General features: G+C 33.6%; 3 protein-coding genes across 4 annotated transcripts in view; 1 reads left to right on the plus strand and 2 right to left on the minus strand.

The window, feature by feature from the left end:
• The window catches only part of LOC144964096 (lymphocyte antigen 75-like), a 13801-nt gene extending 7687 nt beyond the window's left edge, over positions 1–6114 (minus strand). The window contains exons 1-4 of the mRNA XM_078898037.1: positions 6051–6114; positions 4404–4568; positions 2007–2156; positions 1636–1809 (exon numbers count right to left, since the gene is read on the minus strand). Of these exons, the coding sequence (XP_078754163.1) occupies positions 1636–1809; positions 2007–2156; positions 4404–4568; positions 6051–6114 (553 nt within the window). The remainder of the gene's footprint in view (positions 1–1635; positions 1810–2006; positions 2157–4403; positions 4569–6050) is intronic.
• On the minus strand, positions 4531–16044 carry LOC144966249 (uncharacterized). 2 transcript variants are annotated; one of them, XM_078902436.1, is made up of 6 exons: positions 15617–16044; positions 14599–14709; positions 13030–13633; positions 8099–8139; positions 6051–6161; positions 4531–4568 (listed from the first exon to the last, which is right to left on the minus strand). In XM_078902436.1, the coding sequence occupies exons 2-5, from the start codon at positions 14704–14706 to the stop codon at positions 6153–6155; spliced, it is 762 nt and encodes a 253-aa protein (XP_078758562.1). In that variant the 5' UTR covers positions 14707–14709; positions 15617–16044; the 3' UTR covers positions 4531–4568; positions 6051–6152. The 2 variants fall into 2 exon arrangements, with proteins under 2 accessions (XP_078758562.1, XP_078758563.1); XM_078902437.1 differs by lacking the exon at positions 8099–8139 and having other exon boundaries at positions 4542–4568; positions 15617–16040.
• Positions 16045–18204: 2160 nt separating this feature from the next.
• Positions 18205–22370, plus strand: part of LOC144966241 (BCL2/adenovirus E1B 19 kDa protein-interacting protein 3-like) — a 47166-nt gene continuing 43000 nt past the window's right edge. The window contains exon 1 of the mRNA XM_078902425.1: positions 18205–18337. Coding sequence (XP_078758551.1) covers positions 18295–18337 — 43 coding nt within the window. The 5' untranslated portion in view covers positions 18205–18294. The remainder of the gene's footprint in view (positions 18338–22370) is intronic.

A 22370-nucleotide genomic window follows, 5' to 3' on the forward strand; every position in this document is an offset into this window, starting at 1 on the left:
TTGTCGAAACAAAATCAGGAAAATAGAACTAAAAGATAACCAGCACAGACATGACCCACAACAGCAAAAAAAGTCTGGTCAACTATGAAAAAACTAAATACAGAAAATAACAAACAAACCAGGGTTGCAGCTGTGACACCAAACGATGTAGCAAATCAACTTATCAAAAGTGGAGAACCAACATACAGAGAAAAGGGCATACTTAAGGAAATGTTAAGAGCAATGGAATAGATCGCACAAGGAAGTGAACAGGAAGTAGACCTTTTCTGCATCGAAGAATTTGAGTCAGCTCTTGAAAACTCCAAAGCTGGTAAAGCGACTGGTCTAGAAGGCACCCTGCAGAAGTAATGAAGCATTTCGGTCCCTAAACAAAAACATGGTTACTGACTCTTATCAACAACTGTTTTGAATCGTGTACAATACCAAAGCTTTGGCGAAAAGCCAGGCTAATAGCTCTAATTAAACCTGTAGAAAGACCCATAAAGCAGCAAGAGCTACAGACCAATATCCCTCCGCTGCATTCTGTACATAGTAAAGGAGTGCATGATACTAGCCAGTATTTACCAATCAGTAGAAGAACATCTGTCAACTGACCAAGATGATTTCCGCCCTGAAAGATCATTCTGTGACCAACTCCTGAACATGACACAATACATGAAGATGGATATGAGAACAAACAACTTACAGGGGCTGTGTTCGTGGACCTGTTAGCTGCCTAAGACACATTAAATTGCAGGAAACTGCTCCTTAATGTTGCAAGCGGAACCTGTAACACAAAGTGGTTGAAATAATAAAATCCTTTATTTCAGACCGTCGTTTTTTTTGTGGAAATGGATGGGAAGGAAAGCAGATGGAGATCACAAGAGAATGGACTCCCACGAGGATAGGTACTTGCACCTATCTTTTTCAACATTTAAAACCAACGATCAACATGAATATGAGAACATCCGGATGTTTCTATATGCTGATTATCTGTGTATTGCATCTGTCAAGACCATTGAAGAAATATTAACAGACGCCGGAAGACACTCTCTCAGTATTTTTTAAAGTACTTACTAAATGCCAAACCAGGAAAAAGTCAAGGGTGTGCCTTCCATTAAAAAAACATCAAGCCAACAAACTGAACATCTCCTGGAATGGGAACGTATTGGAGAACAACACATTCCCCTGTTATATTAAGGTTTGTTCGTCAACAACAGATTTGCAGGAAGCCTCACTCACGAAGTGAGCACTCTTCATCTCAATCCCCTTATATCTCTAGTGAATTTGATGATAATAAATAGATTAAAAGTTCGAGATCACGACATCTGTTTCTCAATTCCAGTCCCTAGTTCATGACTACATAGTGCTTTAATAACTCTTTCCTTACCTATCGTTTCATGATTTTCCCAAATTGACAGGCTTACCCAGCAGAAAAATGGAATTTAAAACCTAAACAAGCTCTCTACAAAACACTTTTATGTTCTTTTTCATTAAAAAAGATTATTCTTCAAAGTTTGTGATGTACCAAATAAATGTGAAGAAGAAAAATGTATATTATTGTGACGTAACACATGTGACGATTTTGCTGTAGGCGGTAAGGAGAGGCTTAAGACGACACATGTACACATTAGATGATGTGTAACTAAAACTCACCCAATATGAAGTCATCTTTTTTCTTATCACGGATAGTGACAAGGGATGCTCTAAACGACTCGTTACAATATTTGATTGCCGCACCTGGCATGTATTCGACATCTCTTATATACAAGAGACAAGTAGCATCTCCGTCATAATACCACCAACCTGGATCACATTCCTGAACAGGGCCTGGGAATAGCCATTATATATTGTATATTAATAATTATTATAATGACAACAAAAGCAACAACAACAATAATAATGATAATAATAATAATAATAATAATAATAATTAATAATAATAATAATAATAATAATAATAATAATAATAATAATAATAATAATAATATATCTTATCTTAAGTATATTAAATTTAGTTGAAATACCTTTTTCTTCCTTTTCCTCTGTTGCTTTTTCACAAACGAAATGGTTTCTTCTTTTACATTGCCTGTCATTCCAGAGACCTCCACGTTTCCGAATGATCTCAATACATTGTTGGTTCCTCTGTGGTTGTTGGGTTGTCTTGGGGCCCAAGCCTCAAAGGAAGGCTGTAGTTGTAGAGTGATACTCATGTTGGTTATGATGATGATGATGATGATGATGATGATGATGATGATGATGATAATTGATGATGATGATGATGATGATGATGATGATGATGATGATGATGATGATAATAATGAGGATGATGATGATGAGGATGAGGATGATGATGATAAAGATGGTTGATGATGATAATGATGATGATAATAATGATGTTGATGATGATGATGATGTTGATGATGCATCATCCTCATCATCATCATCATCATGAAGATAATTATTTCTAAGACGATGCAACTCACTGTCACTTCTCCTCCATCCAAAAATCTCATCATCTTCGTGGATGTGTTATATCTAGATCCGATCCAATATCTATTACCAGAAAGGAGACCTGGAATTCGACATCAATTGAAATTATTCAATATACATGCATTGAAATAATGATTCAATATACATACATTGAAATGATTCAATATACATACATTGAAATGATTCAATATACATACATTGAAATGATTCAATATACATACATTGAAATGATTCAATATACATACATTGAAATGATTCAATATACATACATTGAAATGATTCAATATACATACATTGAAATGATTCAATATACATACATTGAAATGATTCAATATACATACATTGAAATAATTCAATATACATACATTGAAATGATTCAACATACATACATTGAAATGATTCAATATACATACATTGAAATGATTCAATATACATACATTGAAATGATTCAAGATTTAGTTACTGCCTTTATGTAATTTGTTCCATAGATTCGTTTTAGATGTTTGTTGAGTTATTGTCTTTTGGGTAATCTGATACACAATTGTGTCGTGCTTAACCGACTCCTAACAACTATAAGAAAATCCTCACATTCGTTATGACACAACCAACACTATTCTTATTCAAATTTATGTCGTATATCATAAAATTTAAAGAAAATGAATAGTGTGTTGTAGAGCATGATTTGCTAAAGAAATTATGTATCACAAGAACTTTACTGATATTGTGTTAGAGTGGTAGAAAATATATTTTTGTGTCAGCTGTGTGTGAAGGTTTGGGGAAAATCCTGAAAATGGCTGGTGAGGAGAAGGTTAATGGATTTGTTTAAATAAATCGGGTTACCACTCTTGGTCAATTGACAGAATTGCAATTTATTATGTAACGGTCTAGATTTCTTACGCTGTCCATAGCTAATATTCACAAAGAGCCCAGAACCTATATTAGGTCGGAGTTATTCTCAAATTCCAAATTTTCACCATAACACCCTTACACTGTAATATTCACCATAAAATTTTTCACGGTTTAATTTAACCGAAAAACTTTATAGGATAAGTCCAATGGTAACAACTCTACTGGGTGATTTTTTTTCGCAATTCTGCATATCTTTTTGAGACAATAGTAAGTATGTAAGTGACTCTCTACGATCTGATGCTCAGAAGAAAAGAAAATTTATAAATCGACCATTAGCAATAATTAATATGTAGGACGAGACATGATACCTGTCCGGCGATATTGCACTCATCTCTGACAGAGACAACGCTGTTAGAGGCCAGGTAATTATTTTACACTTGATTACAATAAGATTATGTGAGTAAAAAGCGTTTTTCAAGGACTCAACTATGTGCCGAGCGAGGATTGAGCCCAGGACCTTCGGATCCAAAAGTTGGTGTCATACCACATGACAATCTTGTCGCACAAGCTACTCTTGTATCATACCAAAATTACGCCGCTGGTGAATTATTGAATAAAATACTATACTGATAGATTATGTGAAATTTAAAATTTCGAAGTTACTATTCGTAACGATTGACGATTAGTTTCAAGTGGCTATTCGTAAGTAGTTATGAATGAAATGCTACACAACTTCAAAGTACACAAGTTATACGAAAAGGGCATTTATTAACATGCCACTCTTAAGTGTAAAAGATATTTGTCTGCTAAAACAATAAGACAGATAAACTTCCATGTTCTTGTTGTTGTTAATGGCGAGGTTTGTCTTTGAGGTCCAGTAGTATGACACTCAGGTTGGAGCATGTAGATCATTGGTTTCAATCCTATAGTGGGTGGCACAAGGTTGGGTCTTTGAAACAAAAAAAAGACTCTTTTTAAAGATTTTCGGTCTTGTTCTAGTTAATTGATTACCTGGCCAGTAGCAGCAAAGACTGGGCATATCAATTAGACAAACTTTCAAGATCAAGTTAAGTTGATCTTACCTTGGACAAAATCATTCTTCTGAGAACTCTGAATTAGTACCAAATCCGCGCCCTTGCTTTGGCAAATGCTACTAGCTTTCTTCCAGTTGACCTTTTTCTCACTGAATGCCTTGACATAGGTATTGCTTTCTTCATTGTAACTCCATGTGGCAAGACACGGCTCATCTTCAATCAGTGGATAATTATTAGTAAAGAATACATACATATATACATATACCTACATATTCCAACAAGTACCCACCAACACTCATAAATACATACACACACACACACACACACACACATATATATATATATATATAAATCCCTATTCATGGCGAAATGTCTGCTCTTGATAGTTTTAGACATATTCCACTCAAAAGGGCAAACGTCTGTTTTTAACGGATTTTCAGTAATGCACGATTAAACACAATTTAACGCTAGATATAAACACATTTTGTTTAATAATATACTAATTCATTTATATAGCATTGTCCAACCAATTTAATTTTTTGGAGGAGGAAAATTAGAAAAAAAGGACGTCTGATTCATATCAATGTAATAATAGGCTTCAACATGACATCACTTCTCTTGTAATGACGCATAGTAACATATTAACTGGCTCTAAACTATCGGAACAATGGCGAACGCCCTTTTGAAATATTTCTCCTATGAGCTTAAAATTGTATCCAGAGGAGAAAAACATAAATATGATCATGTTTGACTTATATACATTCTGATCACATGATATAAGAAATTTTCTAGCCAGCATGAAGAATTAAAAACTACCAATATTCTCTGTCTAAAACCACGCGGCTCGCTGTTGCTGGGGGATATCAGATCAGATTATTGAATCCAATTTGCTTTAAAATCGCTCAAAAGCTAAAACGTTTTTATATTTTAAACGCTTGTGTTTGGAAATGTTCACGCATACTCTCATAATTCTATCATGTACAAACGTCTTTTTAAATACTTGATCATTTAAAAAAATATTTTTAGACTTCTGAATATTTGAAATTTTTAGAATTCTGTATTTTTGTGAATTTGAATATCGTTATTGTAACAGCGCCAGAAGTCAACTTCATAAACACGGTTTAATTAATGTACATTATTATTATTATTATTATTATTATTATTATTATTATTATTATTATTATTATTATTATTATTATTATTATTATTATTATTATTATTATTATTATTATATCATTATTATTATTATTATTTTATGATGATGATGATGATGATGATGATGATGACGCTGATTATTATTATTTATTATTATTATTATTATTATTATTATTATTATTATTATTATTATTATTATTATTATTATTATTTTATGATGATGATGATGTGATGATGATGATGATGATGATTATTATTATTATTATTATTATTATTATATTATTGTTATTATTATTATTATTATTATTATTATTATTATTATTATTATTATTATTATTATTATTATTATTTATTATCATTATTATTATTATTATTATTATTATTATTATTATTATTATTATATTATTATTATTATTATTATTATTATTATTATTATTATTATTATATATTATTATTATTAGTATATAGTATTATTATATCATTATACTAGTTATTATTGTCATTATCCTCATAGTCATTATCATGGTAATTTATACTTACAGCTTTCTCCTGCCACTCCAGCAGAAACAACCAGGAAAAGACCAATTGTAAGTGACACAATCATGGCTTCTACCTTCCCTATTTATAGCAGATTCAATTCTGTCAATTATACTGGAAGAATGAGATAAATATAGGGACTGTCAATTATGTTTTATCAAATATATAGGCAAATGTGTGAAGGACATGTAATTTTTTAAATTATGATATTACGCTGAGAGATATAAATGATTTATCAATATTTATATTTTAATGAAACAATGAAATATATAATTGAAACGTCATCTTTGAGTTTTACAAGGGACATACAAAACAGAGAACGAAATCTGAGCATGACTTCAAAACTAACAAACATATTTTCCACCTGTAACCCTGAACTTTAGAATTTTAAAGGTTGCTGTTTTCTTTAGTTGGTGTGTCCAATCACAAAATCGTCATTGCTGGAAGTCAGAACTGTTGTCCACTTTTTGTTTACAAAATTTGATAAAAGGTTTTGAAAGTCATCATAAAATAATCGTAACATACGGAGAGACAGCAGTGTATATCTCACAGGTTCTTTAGTCTATGTCTTATTTCGAAAACCGTCGTTAAATAAGTCAATAAAATGTATAGTAAAATAAATAGGATAAAAATAACTTTTATAAAACATACAACACAGTCTAAACAAAGTTTCCTCCGTTGGCGGTCATCAGGTAAACAAGACAAGGAAATATGTTATATTACATTGAGAATGTAGTAAATATCGTGGGTTAAAGGTGTCTACTTGGTAAATCAAAAAATGATAACCTTTCCTTATAAGATAAATACTGTATCGCATACTCTTTTTGGTAGAGCTCTCCTCTGTACACTTTGAATACTAATGGATGGTCTTGTGTATAATGGGCTCCAGATGTAATTGCCTTATTCCTTATATTGAACTGGTCAAACGAGCGATTTATACAAATATAAAAATGTGGTTTTATCAAGACTTATAAAGGTTCTATATTTCATTCCCATCATTCTGTTTGCATGGCTTACACAATTATTAATATGTACATTATTTTTTATTGTTTTAATGAATCAAAAAATCCTATCCTTTTCATTAGGCATAATGGAAATTGTATTTCACATAGAAGAGTCGATTAAATATTTATGACATGATTTTTTTTCTTGTATGTAATACTTTACGTTTCGAAAGATTAAAATCCAAATCTCCTGTTGTAGACCATTTGAATAGTAAAAAGATATCATTTTGTAGAATGTTATGATGCTCAGTTGTACAATAGATCTTCATATCGTCTGCAAACAGTTTACAGGCTTAATTTATGCCATATGGTAAATACTTTATATGTGAAATGAATAAAAGTGGTCCCAATACACTTACTTGGGATACACCGCTAATGACATTCTTAAAATCAAACCCCACCCCATTGACAATGGCTCTTTGTATTCGATTATCAAGAAAGCCTTTAATCAAGTTGAACTGTTCCCTTTCAATCCATATGCTTTTAGCTTAATGAATAATCTCTCGTGTGGTACAGAATCAAAAGCCTTACGGAAATCAAGATAAACAGCATTAATGCATTACACGTTGAGCAATTCATGATATCTTTGATCTAAAACCATGTTGGTTATCGTTTAGCATCGTATGATTTTCGAGAAAGTCCATTATTCGAGATAGCTTCTATAACCTTTCCTTTGAAATAATCAAAATCAACATGTGAAAGATGTTTGGCGGATGCAAGATTTGACGAGATAAGGAGTGAGTCATAATCGCGTTTCTCCACAGTAGGCAAATGGTCAATATTATTACTGCAATAATCTGATGGGTCCGATATATAACAGACTGAGGTGAGAATACGTGAATAAAGAATGCTAAAAAGCTAGAACGCCGTCTATTTATGTATAGTATCACCATAATTAGGCCATATGTTTTAGTGACATAAAACTCTTTAATTGTAAACTTATTTTTGTTGAACACTTGATTGTTGTTACTAAAAATATACTTTTTTAAAAATATGCTTCACCTACTTGATGCGAAATGAAAATGTGAGTTACAAATAAGAACATACCTGATGTAAAATCCTAACGCCTTTGACTCGATTCTTTAAGGCTGAAAAAGAAGTCTATTGAATAGTCTGTGTCAAAACAGTTCGTTACTTTATGAAAAACAATCGGTTTTGCTGATAGTGTGACATGAAATCGTAAAAGCCACATTCTAATATATACATTTATTAAGAGAAAACACGAAGTGAACTCGGAGTTAACAATCACTAATCTTGCACTTCATCATGATATTAATGAGTGATTATTTTGAGATTATCATCTTCTTGTACTTGATGCACAGATAGTCAAAGGTTATCATTGATGGGTAACAAGGCACAAACTCACGTTAAGAACGATTTAATATGAAGAACAAAGTGGAAAAAGTGGTATAGTCAGGTTCGGATTATGGATGATGTGGGGGTACGTACTATGTATCTATATGAAATTCATCATTTTGAAAATATTATATTAATCAGGGTTATTTTTAGATAATGAAATATATCTATATAGTGTTATATTAACAAAAATAAACTTGTTCATACATCTTAATCTGTGTTTGAATTAGAAAAAAAATGTTTTTCAAAAAACTAGAATATGACAATGTCGTTTAACAATTAATTCTAATTACCATATCTCATCATAATCGTTAAGACTTACTTTGGTTGTATGGAGATGCTAATTGATCATAGATTCTCCCAACTGTACGGTCTAAAGATGAATTTATCCATATCTGATACAAGTCCTCAATATCTTAGCTACAATCAAAAGGGTTACTTAGGTCATATTGAGATATTAATATATTTTAGTGATTCCAAACGATACAATCTACACATGAAATGTGTCCAAATTTGATACAAGTCCACAATCATATCTACAATCAAAAGGGTTACTTAGGTCACATGCAGATTTTAACAGATTATAATTTCCCCAAACGTTACAATCTAAAGATCAAGTAGATTCGTATTTGACAAGAAATTCATGGTCTTTTGTTATGGATACTGTTATCAGAAGATCTGTCTTTGCTTTTATTTCTTGGTTATTTCTGAGGTCTCTCTTTGCACAATGCAAATTGACGTGGGGGATCGGCCTTTATGTTTCTTGAGTCAGATGGGTGAAAAAATATTCATGTCCCTATTACGAGTTACTATAATAATGTCATCTCTTTTGAGTCTATGCCCAGCCCAAACAGCCGACATCTTGCCTCGTGGAGTGGGTCTTTCATTGCACTTTTCATACAGTACTTTATTGCTTATTTTTTTGTAGGTCAATATATATTCATGGTTCTTTTAAATTGTTTTCTATGGAATCTGACTAATCTTTGCTTTTTGCTACCGGTCAATTCCCATGTTCTCTATCTAGTTGTAAGCACTGATTATACAAGGGTTGTTAAAATTTGATTTTAGATCTCATGTTCATATATTTAATATTTTATTTAGTTCAACTGTTGTTAAACTTTTTCTTCGACTTTATAAGTTTTCTTGTCTCCAATCGGTGATCCTACTACTACTACTACTACTACTACTACTACCATTACCACTACCACTACTACTACTACTACTACTACTACCACTACTACTACTACTACTACTACTACTACTACTACTACTACTACTACTACTACTACTACTACTACTACTACTACTACTACTACACTAGTAGTAGTAGTAGTAGTAGTAGTAGTAGTAGTAGTAGTAGTAGTAGTAGTAGTAGTAGTAGTAGTAGTAGTAGTAGTAGTAGTAGTAGTAGTAGTATCATCTCTATAATTATCTACTATATCTATTATCTATCTATCTATCTATCTATCTATCTATCTATCTATCTATCTATCTATATCTATCATCTATCTATCTATCTATCTATCTATCTATCTATCTATCTATCTATCTATCTATCTATCTATCTATCTATCTATCTATCTATCTATCTATCTATCTATCTATCTATCTATCTATCTATCTATCTATCTATCTATCTATCTATCTATCTATCTATCTATCTATCTATCTATCTATCTATCTATCTATCTATCTATCTATCTATCTATCTATCTATCTATATCTATCTATCTATCTATCTTATCTATCTATCTATCTATCTATCTATCTATCTATCTATCTATCTATCTATCTATCTATATATATATACTACTACTACTACTACTACTACTACTACTACTACTACTACTACTACTACTACTACTGCTGCTGCTGCTGCTGCTGCTACTACTACTAGTACTACTACTACTACTACTACTACTACTACTACTACTACTACTACTACTACTACTACTTCTACTACTATTACTACTACTAATACTACTACTACTATATGTGACCCTCCGCCTCGAAACGTTATTTAGTCGGACTTTTCAATTTTGGATTTTTGGTAACCAATCATTGCTTATTCTATGCTTTAAAATTTGATATTAAATTGAGAAAATTCGGATTATTCATTGCCGAGATATACTGTTTCAAGTAGGAATGTGTAAAAACCAGGTTTTAAGAAAATCGACTTTGAAGTGAGGCACCGTTTTCACGCACAGTCAAATCAATGGGCAAAGATAACTCCTTAGATACGGGCATTGAAAATTTGATGAGAATAGTAAAATTTGCAGAGACGCCAATTTTCAATTTGACTCAAAGGAATTTCCATCATTCTCGCTCACGGTATGTGGTCTAGTGGTATGACACTACCTTTTGGGTCGGAAGATTATGGGTTCGAGTCCACCTATGAGCGGCGAATAGTCGAGTCATTGGATAATTCTCTATACTCACATTCTCGCACCGTACTCAGGTGTAAAACATGGTCTTTAAAAGCATTGTTGCCGTCGGAAAAAATAACAAACAATAATTGTAATATTATTGCCTAAAAGGCATCTTATCTCGTTACATATGTTGCATGTTGCTGTTGGTCAGGGGCCTTTTGTAAAGCGCTTTGAGAATGTTTAGTATAATTGGGGTATACAAAAGCTGAATTTTTTGTTGTTTTTCTTGTTTGTTTCTTTGATAAGATTTTGTTTTTTTTTCAATACACCTCAACGGTCGTGACGTAATTTCCGCGGTAATGACGCATAGTAACTTAGTAACTGGCTCCAAACTATCGTAACAATGGCGGACGCCTTTATGAAATATTTCTCCTACGAGCATAAAAGTGTATCCAGAGGAGAAAAAAACATTATAAATCTGATCATGTTTTGAATTTTAGACATTCTGATCAGATGACATGTGAAAAAGTTCTGGCCAGCATGAAGAATAAAAAGTACCGATTTTCTGTGTTTCGAACCAAGATGCTGGTTGCTGGGCGACGTGACATCAGACTATTGAATCATATTATGACAAAAGATGTAAATATTCAATAGCATTTTTTTTCGGGAAAGAAACCGGAAGATCCTCTTCGGAAACTCAATTACCCTACGTGTCATTATTGTGGCTTCACTTAACCCAGTGGTAAAAACGTAAAATAAAAAGAAAACAGTGATATGTATGGGAATGGGCTGGTAGGGGGTTGGGATGGTTTGAGATGGAACAAGACTTTCGACAGATTAGAGTTTGAATGACAACTCCTCAATAATTTTCTTTAGGCCGAGGGCAAGATATTGGAAGCAGAAATAAATATGTTGATGATGGTGGCGGTGATGGTGGTGGCGGTGGTAGTGGTAAAGGTGCTGGCGGTGGTTGTGAATAAATGAATAAACCTTCATTATTTCAATTATGAAAATACAAACTCATAGAATAGAATTTCTCGGTTTGAACTAACTAGTGCATTAATAAAATGCACTTGTCCTCTCCCTTAGTCAGAAAGGAAGCCCCATTTCATGACGATATTTTTGACATGTGTGGCCTTATTTATTGAAAGAAGGTTGTATCCAAGCGCCTAGCTCAACTTCTAACTAAATTCTATGGATAATAATAATAATAATAATAATAATAATAATAATAATAATAATAATAATAAAAATAAAAATAATATAATAATAATAATAATAATAATAATAATAATAATAATAATAATAATAATAATAATAATAATAATAAAAATATTAATAATGATGATGATGTTTTCTTGAGATGAGATTGGAAATTCTTTGATGATGTCATTTGCCTCTTCAGTATCAGAATAATATGACCAACTTGATAGAAGTATGGTCTTTACATATTTATCAAATAAACTTTAAAAGAACTCACAGCTTTGCAAAATTTTAGTATGCGTAGAGCTAGAGAAATTCTCAACCTTGATCTTACATTTTAGTTCTAGTGATTAAAAAGCCTACAGTAGAATCTGCATAAAGTCAACACTCGTAAAGTCAATTTCTGCTTAAAGTCAACACCTCTTGTTGGTTCCAAATTTTATTGGTCTTTCTTTTTTTTACCGTTGATAATGGATAAAGTCAACATTGCTTAAGGTAAAAGAGTCTTTCTGGTCCGGTGGTGTTAACATTATCAAAATTACACTGTAATACATTCATAGTCTCCAACCAAACACATGTGCTTAACACGTGTCATATATTTTAACATAAATTAAATTTTCATCATCTAGATCACTCGGGCATAATACCATTTCTACACTAGATTGAGAGGGAAAAAATCGCACATTTAAAATCTAGGCTTGAAAGCCCATCCTTCAGATATCGATCGATTAATATGATCCTCATCTTGTCATAAACTTGGAAACCTGGGACTTTCCGAAATTCCCAAGTTTGAGAGTTTGAGACAAGATCAGGGTCATTTTAATCGATCGAGATTTGAAGGACGAGTCTTTGGCCTGAAATTTTAAAGTATTTATGAGCATGGCAGATTTGACGCAGTGAGCGATAAAATGTTTTCAAATTCACAATCATTTAGAATTGAAGGAAAGTATCTCATTTCATTTGTCATTGATAGATATATTTGATGCGGGTGTGAAGAAACGGATAGTGGATGGAAGATGGGAAAACTGATCTAAACATTTCATAACTAACCTTCTATGTTACACTTCAAATCATCATTCTTTTCAGTCAGGGCAGACCTTGATCTCATGAACCCACTCTCATGGAGGTATTTCTTCACGTCTCCCAAGGTGGCCATTGGCTTACACACTGGCTTGGCGTAGTAAGGAAAACCAGCCTCTTTGCACAGATCATTCAATTCCTGAATATTCACCCATTTCTTATTGATAGTCAGTCCAAAAACGTAAAACCGAAATTCATCACAGTAGATGATCTCTTTCTGAGCCGCTGATTTTTCTGGCAAGTCTATTCCTCCCCCTCCGTACAGCTCTCCGTAAATTCTCACTCGGCATATTTCACTTAAGTCACTATAATTTTCCGAGCTCTGATCATCATCGCTGTCATCATCTGTATCTGTATCGCTTTTAAATTCTGTAGAAGTTTCTCTGTATTGCTCCCACCTTTCCCCACTGTGAATAATGTCCCATGTTTTGAGAGCAGCTGCTTTGTATTTCTTCAAAAGTTTCTTGATATCGCACCTAATGAAAGAGACCTCTCCGTTGAGATTCCTTTGCCAAGATCCAGCTCTGATGTTCACTCCATCTTCAGAGTAGATTTGAAAACTAGATCCATTAACCTGAAATAAAGAAATAATAAATCTATATAGATAAATAAATAAAAATAACTCACCACAAACTGTCGTAATCCTTTTAAAGAAACGTACTTAAAACTTTGGCTAGAAATGACCCTCTTCTTGACAAAAACTCTCAAACCTGGGACTTGTCAAAGTATATTGATTGATTAATATGACATTGAATTCCCAATGTTTCAAAGGATTTATTCCATTATTTATTTATATTTCAAGGTGAAGGTCATTTTAATCGATTCATATTTATTGAAGGACGAGTTTTCTGGACAACATTTTAAACAGAGTACGGCCGAAAAGCTGGAATCATTTTTTTTCTATTCCTCGACCTGGGAATGGAGTGTGTACAATAAAAAAATATTGTCAGTGTGCGGGCTGTCTACGAAATGGCGTCTTTTCCCCGTTGAAGATAGCATTAAAATTCCATTTAAAATAAATAAAAATTTTTAAAAGGAAAAAAATATGATTGGGTCCTTCAGTTTGAACACTGCACACCAAAGGGACCGCACCACATCTAGGGCATCACTCCTAGATTCCTTCCTACTTATTATTTTTATTTCTCTTAAGTACTGGCACATCACATCATCTTCATCATCCTTGTTGTAGTCGTCATCATCATCATCACTATCATCAACATGATCATGATCATCATCATTATTATCATTTTCATTACTACTATTATTATCATTTTTATCATTATTATTATTATTACCACCATTATTATTATTATTATTATTATTATTATTATTATTATTATTATTATTATTATTATCATTATTACAGTAAATAAATAAATAAATAAATAAATAAATAAATAAATAAATAAATAAATAAATAAATAAATAAATAAAAACGAACAAACAAAAGAACTAGAAAATAAAATACTTAAAGAAAAAAGAAAAACAGAAAGAAAGAAAGAAAAGTAGAGAGAGAAAGAGAAAAGATAACTCGATCACCTTTTCCGTTGCCACCCAATCAGTGCAATGTGTGTCGCTGGGATCTGGTCTTATCAATATGGAAATCATGGGGACAAATCCCATATCATCACCTCTGCCTGATGCCATGGCCTGGATGAGAGAAAGGGAATATTATGTCTTTACTGTCTACATCGATCTTTTCTAAGATTTAGAATAGCGTTTCGTGCTGTACTGAATCAAAAGCTTTGGAATAATCAATGAAGCATAGATAAAGTGATTTTTGTTTTTCGATTGATTGACCGTTGCATTATTGCTTTAAACATAAAGATTGCATTTATCGTACCCTTTTCTTTGACAAAACCAAACTGCTCGTTACTTATCTCTGGAGAGATCTTGCTCCTCATTCTTTTCATATGTATGTATATATATATATATATATATATATATATATATATATATATATATATATATATATATATATATATATATATATATATATATATATATATATATATGTGTGTGTGTGTGTGTGTGTGTGTTTGTGTGTGTGTGTGAACGACAAGTACAAATAATAATAATAATAATAATAATAATAATAATAATAATAATAATAATAATAATAATAATAAAAATAATAATAATAATAATAATAATAATAAAAATAATAATAATAATAATAATAATAATAATAATAATAATAATAATAATAATAATAATAATAATAATAATAATAATAATATCGATGATGATGATGATGCTGTTGCTAATTGTAGTAATGGTGATGATAAAATTGACAACGACGACGACGACGACCATGATGATGATGGTGATAATGAGGATGAAGAAGCAATCTAAAAGACCTTAATTCCATTCTGAACACTTAAAACATTCGTAATCGTGAGCTAGAGAGAGAGAGAGAGAGAGAGAGAGAGAGAGAGAGAGAGAGAGAGAGAGAGAGAGGGAGAGAGAGAGAGAGAGAGAGAGAGAGAGAGAGAGAGAGAGAGAGAGAGAGAGAGAGAGAGAGAGAGAGAGAGAGAGCGAATGAATGGATTCTGACCGCTAGAGATTTCGAAAAGTTTTCCACACAAAGTTTTTCCTGTGATAAATGTCTTTGTCGCTCCGAATTGGATACACTTCTGAATATTGTATGTTAAATGCAATGTCGACGCTTTACTATTCACAGATTCAGATTCAAACTACATGGTGCAAAATGAGCGAGGTAGGAACCACAGACTACTTTCATGTGTTATCTATGGCAGGAACCCATGTTGTGTTTTTTTGCATTCAGGAAAGTGAGTGGAGCAGGCACTTATACTTATGTTGGTAACAACAAGATATGAAGTGAGTAGAAAAGTGCCAGAAGACAATAGAGAATACTCTCACCTGCCAGGCGGAGTTGTCGTACCAATAAGGTCGCAGGTTCAAACCCCACCACCGCCGCGAAAAATTTTTTTATTCTCTATTGTCTTCTGGCACTTTTACTTTTCTACTCACTTCATATCTTGTATGTTTTTTGCATTGTTGCCAGTTGCCAGGTGCCTTTGTAAAAATTCCGCTAAGTTTATGCCAGAAATCCGCCAAAATCCACCAACTTTATACTACATCACCTGTGACATTTGCGCAAAATCCGCAAAAAAAACCAAACAAATCCGCCATTTGATTTAAAACACTTATAATCAACATTAGTGTATTGTCTCAGAATATAAATTGTGTTACTAAACCCTAATCGCCTATTTATAACTGTATACACGGCTATTTCTTTTTAGGTATGACGATTCGGGGTTGATATCCCCCAAAATCAAAGCATGTGCTGGATCCATTTCAGCCTCAAGATTCTCTAAAAGTAAGTTTAGGGGGAAAAGGATAAATAATTAGACTTGATTGCTATACTTTTACTTTTTTAAATGTTATACAAATCATGAAAAATCCGCCATCCGCCAGGCCATTATTTGGCAAAAATTCCGCCAACCTGGCAATACTGTATTTTTGCGAATTTTGGCCTACTTGGGCATTCCATTTCTATTTTAAGATACTTACCATAAAGTAACTTCAGTAAATAAAAAAAATAATAATTGAGCTTTTTATATAGAGCAATATCCACTAAAAGTGCTCAAAGCGCTATACAAAGGCCCCTAACCAACAGCAACATGTATTTTTTTTTGACAACGCTGTTAACGGCCAGGTACTCATTTTACACCTGAGTCCGATGAGAGCCTTTTCCAAGGACCCAACTATGCGCCGAACGAGGCTCGAACCCAGAACCTTTCGATCCCAAAGCGTTTGATACCACTAGACCACATAGCCGCAATGGTAATCAGATCATCACATTGATACACACCAGTGCGGGATCCATTTCATAGGCCCGGGCTGTAGGTTCTTTGCGGCTATGTGGTACGACACTCGCTTTCGGATTAGAAGGTCCTGGGTTCGAGCCAGCGTGGTTCAGCTGTACGGTCTTTGCTTCGTACCCGAAAGGTATCGAGTTTGATTACCCGCCGCTGCGCTGTGTGGCCTTGAGGAAGTCACCTCGCTTTAGCTCAATTTTGGACGCTGCACTGCGGCTGACGCCTGGGTTATTCCAGTCTTCCCTTGGAATAGACCTTAGAGACAAATTTCCCCTATGGGATGAATAAAGGGAATCTAATTTTAATTTTATTTTGATTTTATTTAAAATGAGCACCTGGTCGTCAACAGTGTTGTCTCTCTCCGATAAAAAAAAAAGTGTAATATCGCCTAACAGGTGTCACGTCTCGTTCTATATGTTTAGTGTTGCTGTTGGCTAGGGAGCCATTGTAAAGCGTTTTGATCACGTTTAGTGGATAATGCGCTATATAAAAGCTCACTTGTTTTTAAGTCAGTGTCAGTGCAAGTCTTTCCCAAGTTTCATTCCATGAGAAATGGATGCATTGGGTCGTGTCTGCACGAACTTGAGTTTTATATAGCGTAATATCCTGACTGTCTGTCGAAAGTCGCCACTTTAACATTCTCTGTCCCGTCCATAGAGAATACAGGACCGAGTAGTCTGTGGTCCCGTCTTTCCCACTTCGGTTCTCGCCCAGTTGAGTGTCACCCATTCTCTTCCGGATAATTTTGTTTCACATGGGCGGTTTTCCGTCGGGCCATGGACGGATGGTGTCATTATTGTAGCTGTTTCATTCTCTCCAGGTATGTTCTCTACGTGGCTGCATGGTCGGGATGGATATTCTCAGAATCAGATCAACTACTCTTTGATTTTAGTCTTTTTATTGGGATGGGAATGGTCATAGAGAGGGTGCCGGTGTCACTTTCTCGTTTGTATTTTTGTATTTTAGTGACTATGTCCCTTCTGATATCTGGTGGGCTATTCCTGAAAACCTATACTGTTAGTAATGGTGTTGGTTTTATTGTCCCTGTTATTTTACGGGATGAAATACCCAGCGTAAAACACCAGCCAGTTTCTCATTACTCCTGCTTTTCTTTTTCAAATTCAAGGGAGATAAAACTGCCAATGATTATTCAAAATACGGGAAATGAATAATTTCGGGAGTAGCGTCCCTGAATTTCAGTGTTTTGGTTTCGCCTCTTTATTATTACTACCAGAGGGCGTGATTTCCTTGGTGTGACCTACTTTGTGACGTATTTCGTAAATAAACCCTGAAACGTCAACAAACCCGTGTGTTTCGGAGATACAAGCTTTTTCTCTGTTACATTCAGGAATTGATAACTTGTATTTGTGTGCATTTGTTCTGCTTGGACATGGCTTCACAAGAGAAGCTTGAATCTAAAGACGACCTCAATGGTGAGTTGTGAATTATCAGTTCGAATAATATATTTGCAGGCTTTTCATTTTTGGAGGAAAACGAGAGACCACTTTTCAGTCAGAAAGACCCGTGGCCGTGACAGCCTTGCTGTACTGTATAGATAATGATAATGGTATTAGTATTAGCAGAGCTTGGGCTTTGTCCTCTTCGTAAAAATAATATTTTTCTTCTGGTCTCACGATTCTATAAATATGAATAGTATTTCTATGTCTATTTCTAGTTATAATGTAAGTGTGTGTAAGTAATCTTTTTGATTCCAAGATTTTCAAAAGTTTTTCTTGGTCAAACTCAAACTCAAACTTAGATCCCTGAGTTGCCCTAATTAAATTGCCTACGTGATGACGATGATTGTGGGGTCTACGAGTTTGAGTTTGTGTTTTTTTTTTTTTCGATTAAAATGAAAGACCAAATCAAATCATGCATATATATATATATATATATATATATATATATATATATATATATATATATATATATATATATATATATATATATATAGAGATGTTTTTTTTTGTCCTCGACACGGTTTGAAACATATGATTCGTTTCTGTGGTCTGTAGTGTTCAATACGACGACACTAGCACCTGAGTGGTTGGTTGTTTTATTTTAATGTTTTCGTTAGCAGTTTTGGTATGTCTGTCGATAATAACGATGAACGATTATGTGGTTATATGTCTGCAGTGTCTGTCAATAACGATGGACGCTTTTTGAAACTCCGCTCTTTTAAACATTTATCCAAATTCCAGAATATCGAAAGTTTCGTAATGCACATAGAAATAAATAAAGTTTAAAATAAAATTTCAAGATCCAATAGACCTGAAAGTGTAAAATTATCCAACAATAAATCAGCCGGATGGATAGTAAGTTACTATAAACACAATATGCGTCTACATTCATGTGGATGTCATGGCCGAATGGTCAAGTCGTCTGTCTTTGAAGGCTTGTCGAAATCGAGGCTGTGTGTTCGAATCCTGGCTCCGTCACTTTATTAATTTTTGGTCTTCTTTCAAGTTACAAAGTATTGCAAATGATAAGTGTCCCATTTTTTCTTTTCTTTTTAATCTCTGTCTCTCTCTCTCTCTCTCTCTCTCTCTCTCTCTCTCTCTCTCTCTCTCTCTCTCTCTCTCTCTCTCTCTCTCTCTCTCTCTCTCTCTCTCTCTCTCTCTCTCTCTCTCTCTCCACTCGGATCACAAAAAGTGTATACTAAAAAAATAAATAAAAATAAACAACCAAAGGATAATAATAATAATAATAATAATAATAATAATAATAATAATAATAATAATAATATTATAATAATAACGGATAGTAATAATTATAATAAATATTGGAAAAAAGCCCCAGAACAGAACAAATAATTGTAGCAAAGTATATGAATTAAAATTGAACGATTACCATCGGAGAATTAAAAGATTCAATTAATTTTAAAACTCCCAGTCAGTATAAAAACAGAACAAAAGGAAACACAACATCATTTGGGAAAAACAAAAAAGAAACAAGGGAGTGGATTTGAACCAGTGCAGCGAAAAGGAGGTCTAACCCACCGAGCTGTCTGTCTACACTGACGTCTTTGTAACTTCAAATTCATATTTGTGCTAGATAATTTTCCACCAGTTTAGCTTTCATTGTTTTGATAGTTGTGTTCATCGGATATGTTTTTGGATCTAGTTTTGTGGAAGTGTCATAATAAATTGTATTGTTTTGTATGAGGTAGACAAGAAAATGGTAGGGGTCGGTTTTCGGGCGACAACATCTAGGCTTAGGGATTCGTCTGCGAAATAAACAAATCTCCATCAATATCCCCCAAATAGTGGTTCGAATGAACAAATCATAGTAATAAAAGAAGATCAATAAAGTTAACAGGTAGATAGGTAGTGAAATTTGTAATGGTTAGTAAGTGGACTATGGCCTTTGATTAACTTAATATAAAAATTAAGTTGAACAACATGGTTTTGTCAAGCCTCCAGACGTCAAAACCAGGTCGTTTATGTCTTCGGTGAATGATTTATTGCTCCCATAGTGGGCAGGGAGGCACTTACTATGTCTCCTATCCCCCTTTATCTTTTTTCCACCATGCTTTCTGTCTTTGCCTTGGGATGAAATTACTTGGTTTTGTCCTGACACTGGCCGGATACCCTCGCTGGGAGGGAAACGGTCAAATGAATAGTTAGTTTTTGGAGATGATATTGTTTTCAATCTCTGTGCTATGGACTGTATAATGTTTTATTTACATGTAAACAATTGAGTGTATGAATGCGACTTTTAGGTAATTTCAAACTGAGTACTTTGATGGTGTGCTCTTGGAATCTACATTTGTTTCCTATTTGAACCACTGGGTGGGGTTCCTGGTCTCCCATAGTGAGCAGGGAGGTACTTACTGTGTCTCCTATCCGCCTATATCTATTTTCCAACTTGCTTTCTGTCTTTGTCTTGGAATGAGATTATTTGGTTTTGTCCTGGCCCCGGCCAGTTATCCTGGCTGAGAGGGAAACAGTCAAATATATAGTTAGAGTTGTGGGAGATGATATTTTTTTCCTTGTAAATCATCTCTCTGTTATGCACTGCATTATTTTTGTTTACATGTTATATATGATTTATGCTTGTGTCTGGATGAGACTTTTAGGTGATCTCAATCTAAGTACTTTGTTGATAGCGTGCTTTTGGAATCTAGATCTGTTTCCTATTTGAACCAATTCCCCTTTGTCTTACCTTGTCTTCGGTGCTTTATTTGTAATTTTAGAACATTTATACTATCCCATTTTCTTCCTTTTTACTGGCGCTGATATAATGACCTTTAATGTGTTGCAAACGCTGTGAAACCCTGAAATACATAAAGAAACAACCAATGATTTATTGAGCATTGGGATTGTATTACAGCAGTCGATCATTGAAGGGAAATGGGCCAACAGCTCTTCAAATGGAGGATCTAAGAACTAAGACCAATAGATGTGTGATAAACAACACTTTATGCTATTGAATTTTAATGCTTGGATGATTTCATCCTTGTTTTTTATAAATTCCAGACAAGGCCTTGTGCTGTAAGTATTTTGGAGGATTGGTTTTGAATGCGTGGTTTGGATTTGTTTGTTTTTTTCTTTTTTTTTTTTCACCCTGTAACTAACATAAATTTGCATATATATATATATATATATATATATATATTTATATATAAAATCCCATGTACGACAAAGTAGGTTTTCAGTTTGATAATAATTGAGAAATAATATACATTGTAGCTCTAGCCCCGCATGTTAAGTTTAATATTTTATGCTGGTTTTCCCCATAAATGAGGGGGGGGGGGGGGGGGGGGGGGGGGGGGGGATGGATATTGAAATCAAATCACTCAAGCGTTGGTTCGTGGTTCATCGAATGAGAGAATTTGTTCAGGTTTAGGTGATTCAGACACCTTTTGTTGTTGTTGTTGTTGTTGTTGTTGTGTCAGCGTTATAGCACTTTTTTGATTGTAAAGGTAATAAGCAAAAATGAATATAGATAGAACGAAGATGACGTCACTCAGGCCTTTTGTTATTGCTTTTTGCCATCCATGGTTGTGAGTAATTCTCACTAAACTGTATTAACCGGACTATAAATGTTTAAGTTTACACATAGTTTTGTGTGTTGGACCGTTATATCTCCTGATGACAATGTTGCGAGCGAGGTTCTTAGCCAAGGGCACGCTATCTATATCAGCTTAAACAAAAAAAAAAAAAAATAACAAAGTACCAAAATCGGACCATTTCCGGCTTTAACCTCTTCTTTGGTCAATAACAAAACACAATAAATACATAAATTCATCATTAAAAAAAAAAAAACAAACGTAAAGACGACTGAGAGAAATATTTGGCACGTAGAAAAGAGAGACGTAGACCATCTCTCTCTCTCTCTCTCTCTCTCTCTCTCTCTCTCTCTCTCTCTCTCTCTCTCTCTCTCTTCTCTATCTATCTATCTACTCTCTCTCTCTCTCTCTCTCTCTCTCTCCTCTCTCTCTCTCTCCTCTCTCTCTCTCTCTCT

The sequence above is a fragment of the Berghia stephanieae genome, chromosome 2 (assembly GCF_034508935.2).
Source record: "Berghia stephanieae isolate SIO BIC M18660-M18661 chromosome 2, UCSD_Bste_1.3, whole genome shotgun sequence".
Classification (NCBI taxonomy): Eukaryota; Metazoa; Mollusca; class Gastropoda; order Nudibranchia; family Aeolidiidae; genus Berghia; species Berghia stephanieae.

Coding starts and splice junctions, on each gene's coding strand:
- LOC144966249 (XM_078902436.1), bottom strand. CDS start 14,706: ATGGCATCAGGCAGAGGTGATGATATGGGATTTGTCCCCATGATTTCC. Junction 13,634..14,598: donor ATTGGGTGGCAACGGAAAAG/GTGATCGAGTTA, acceptor TCTTTATTTCAG/GTTAATGGATCTAGTTTTCA. Junction 8,140..13,029: donor TTTGAAGTGTAACATAGAAG/GTTAGTTATGAA, acceptor CTTCTTTTTCAG/CCTTAAAGAATCGAGTCAAA.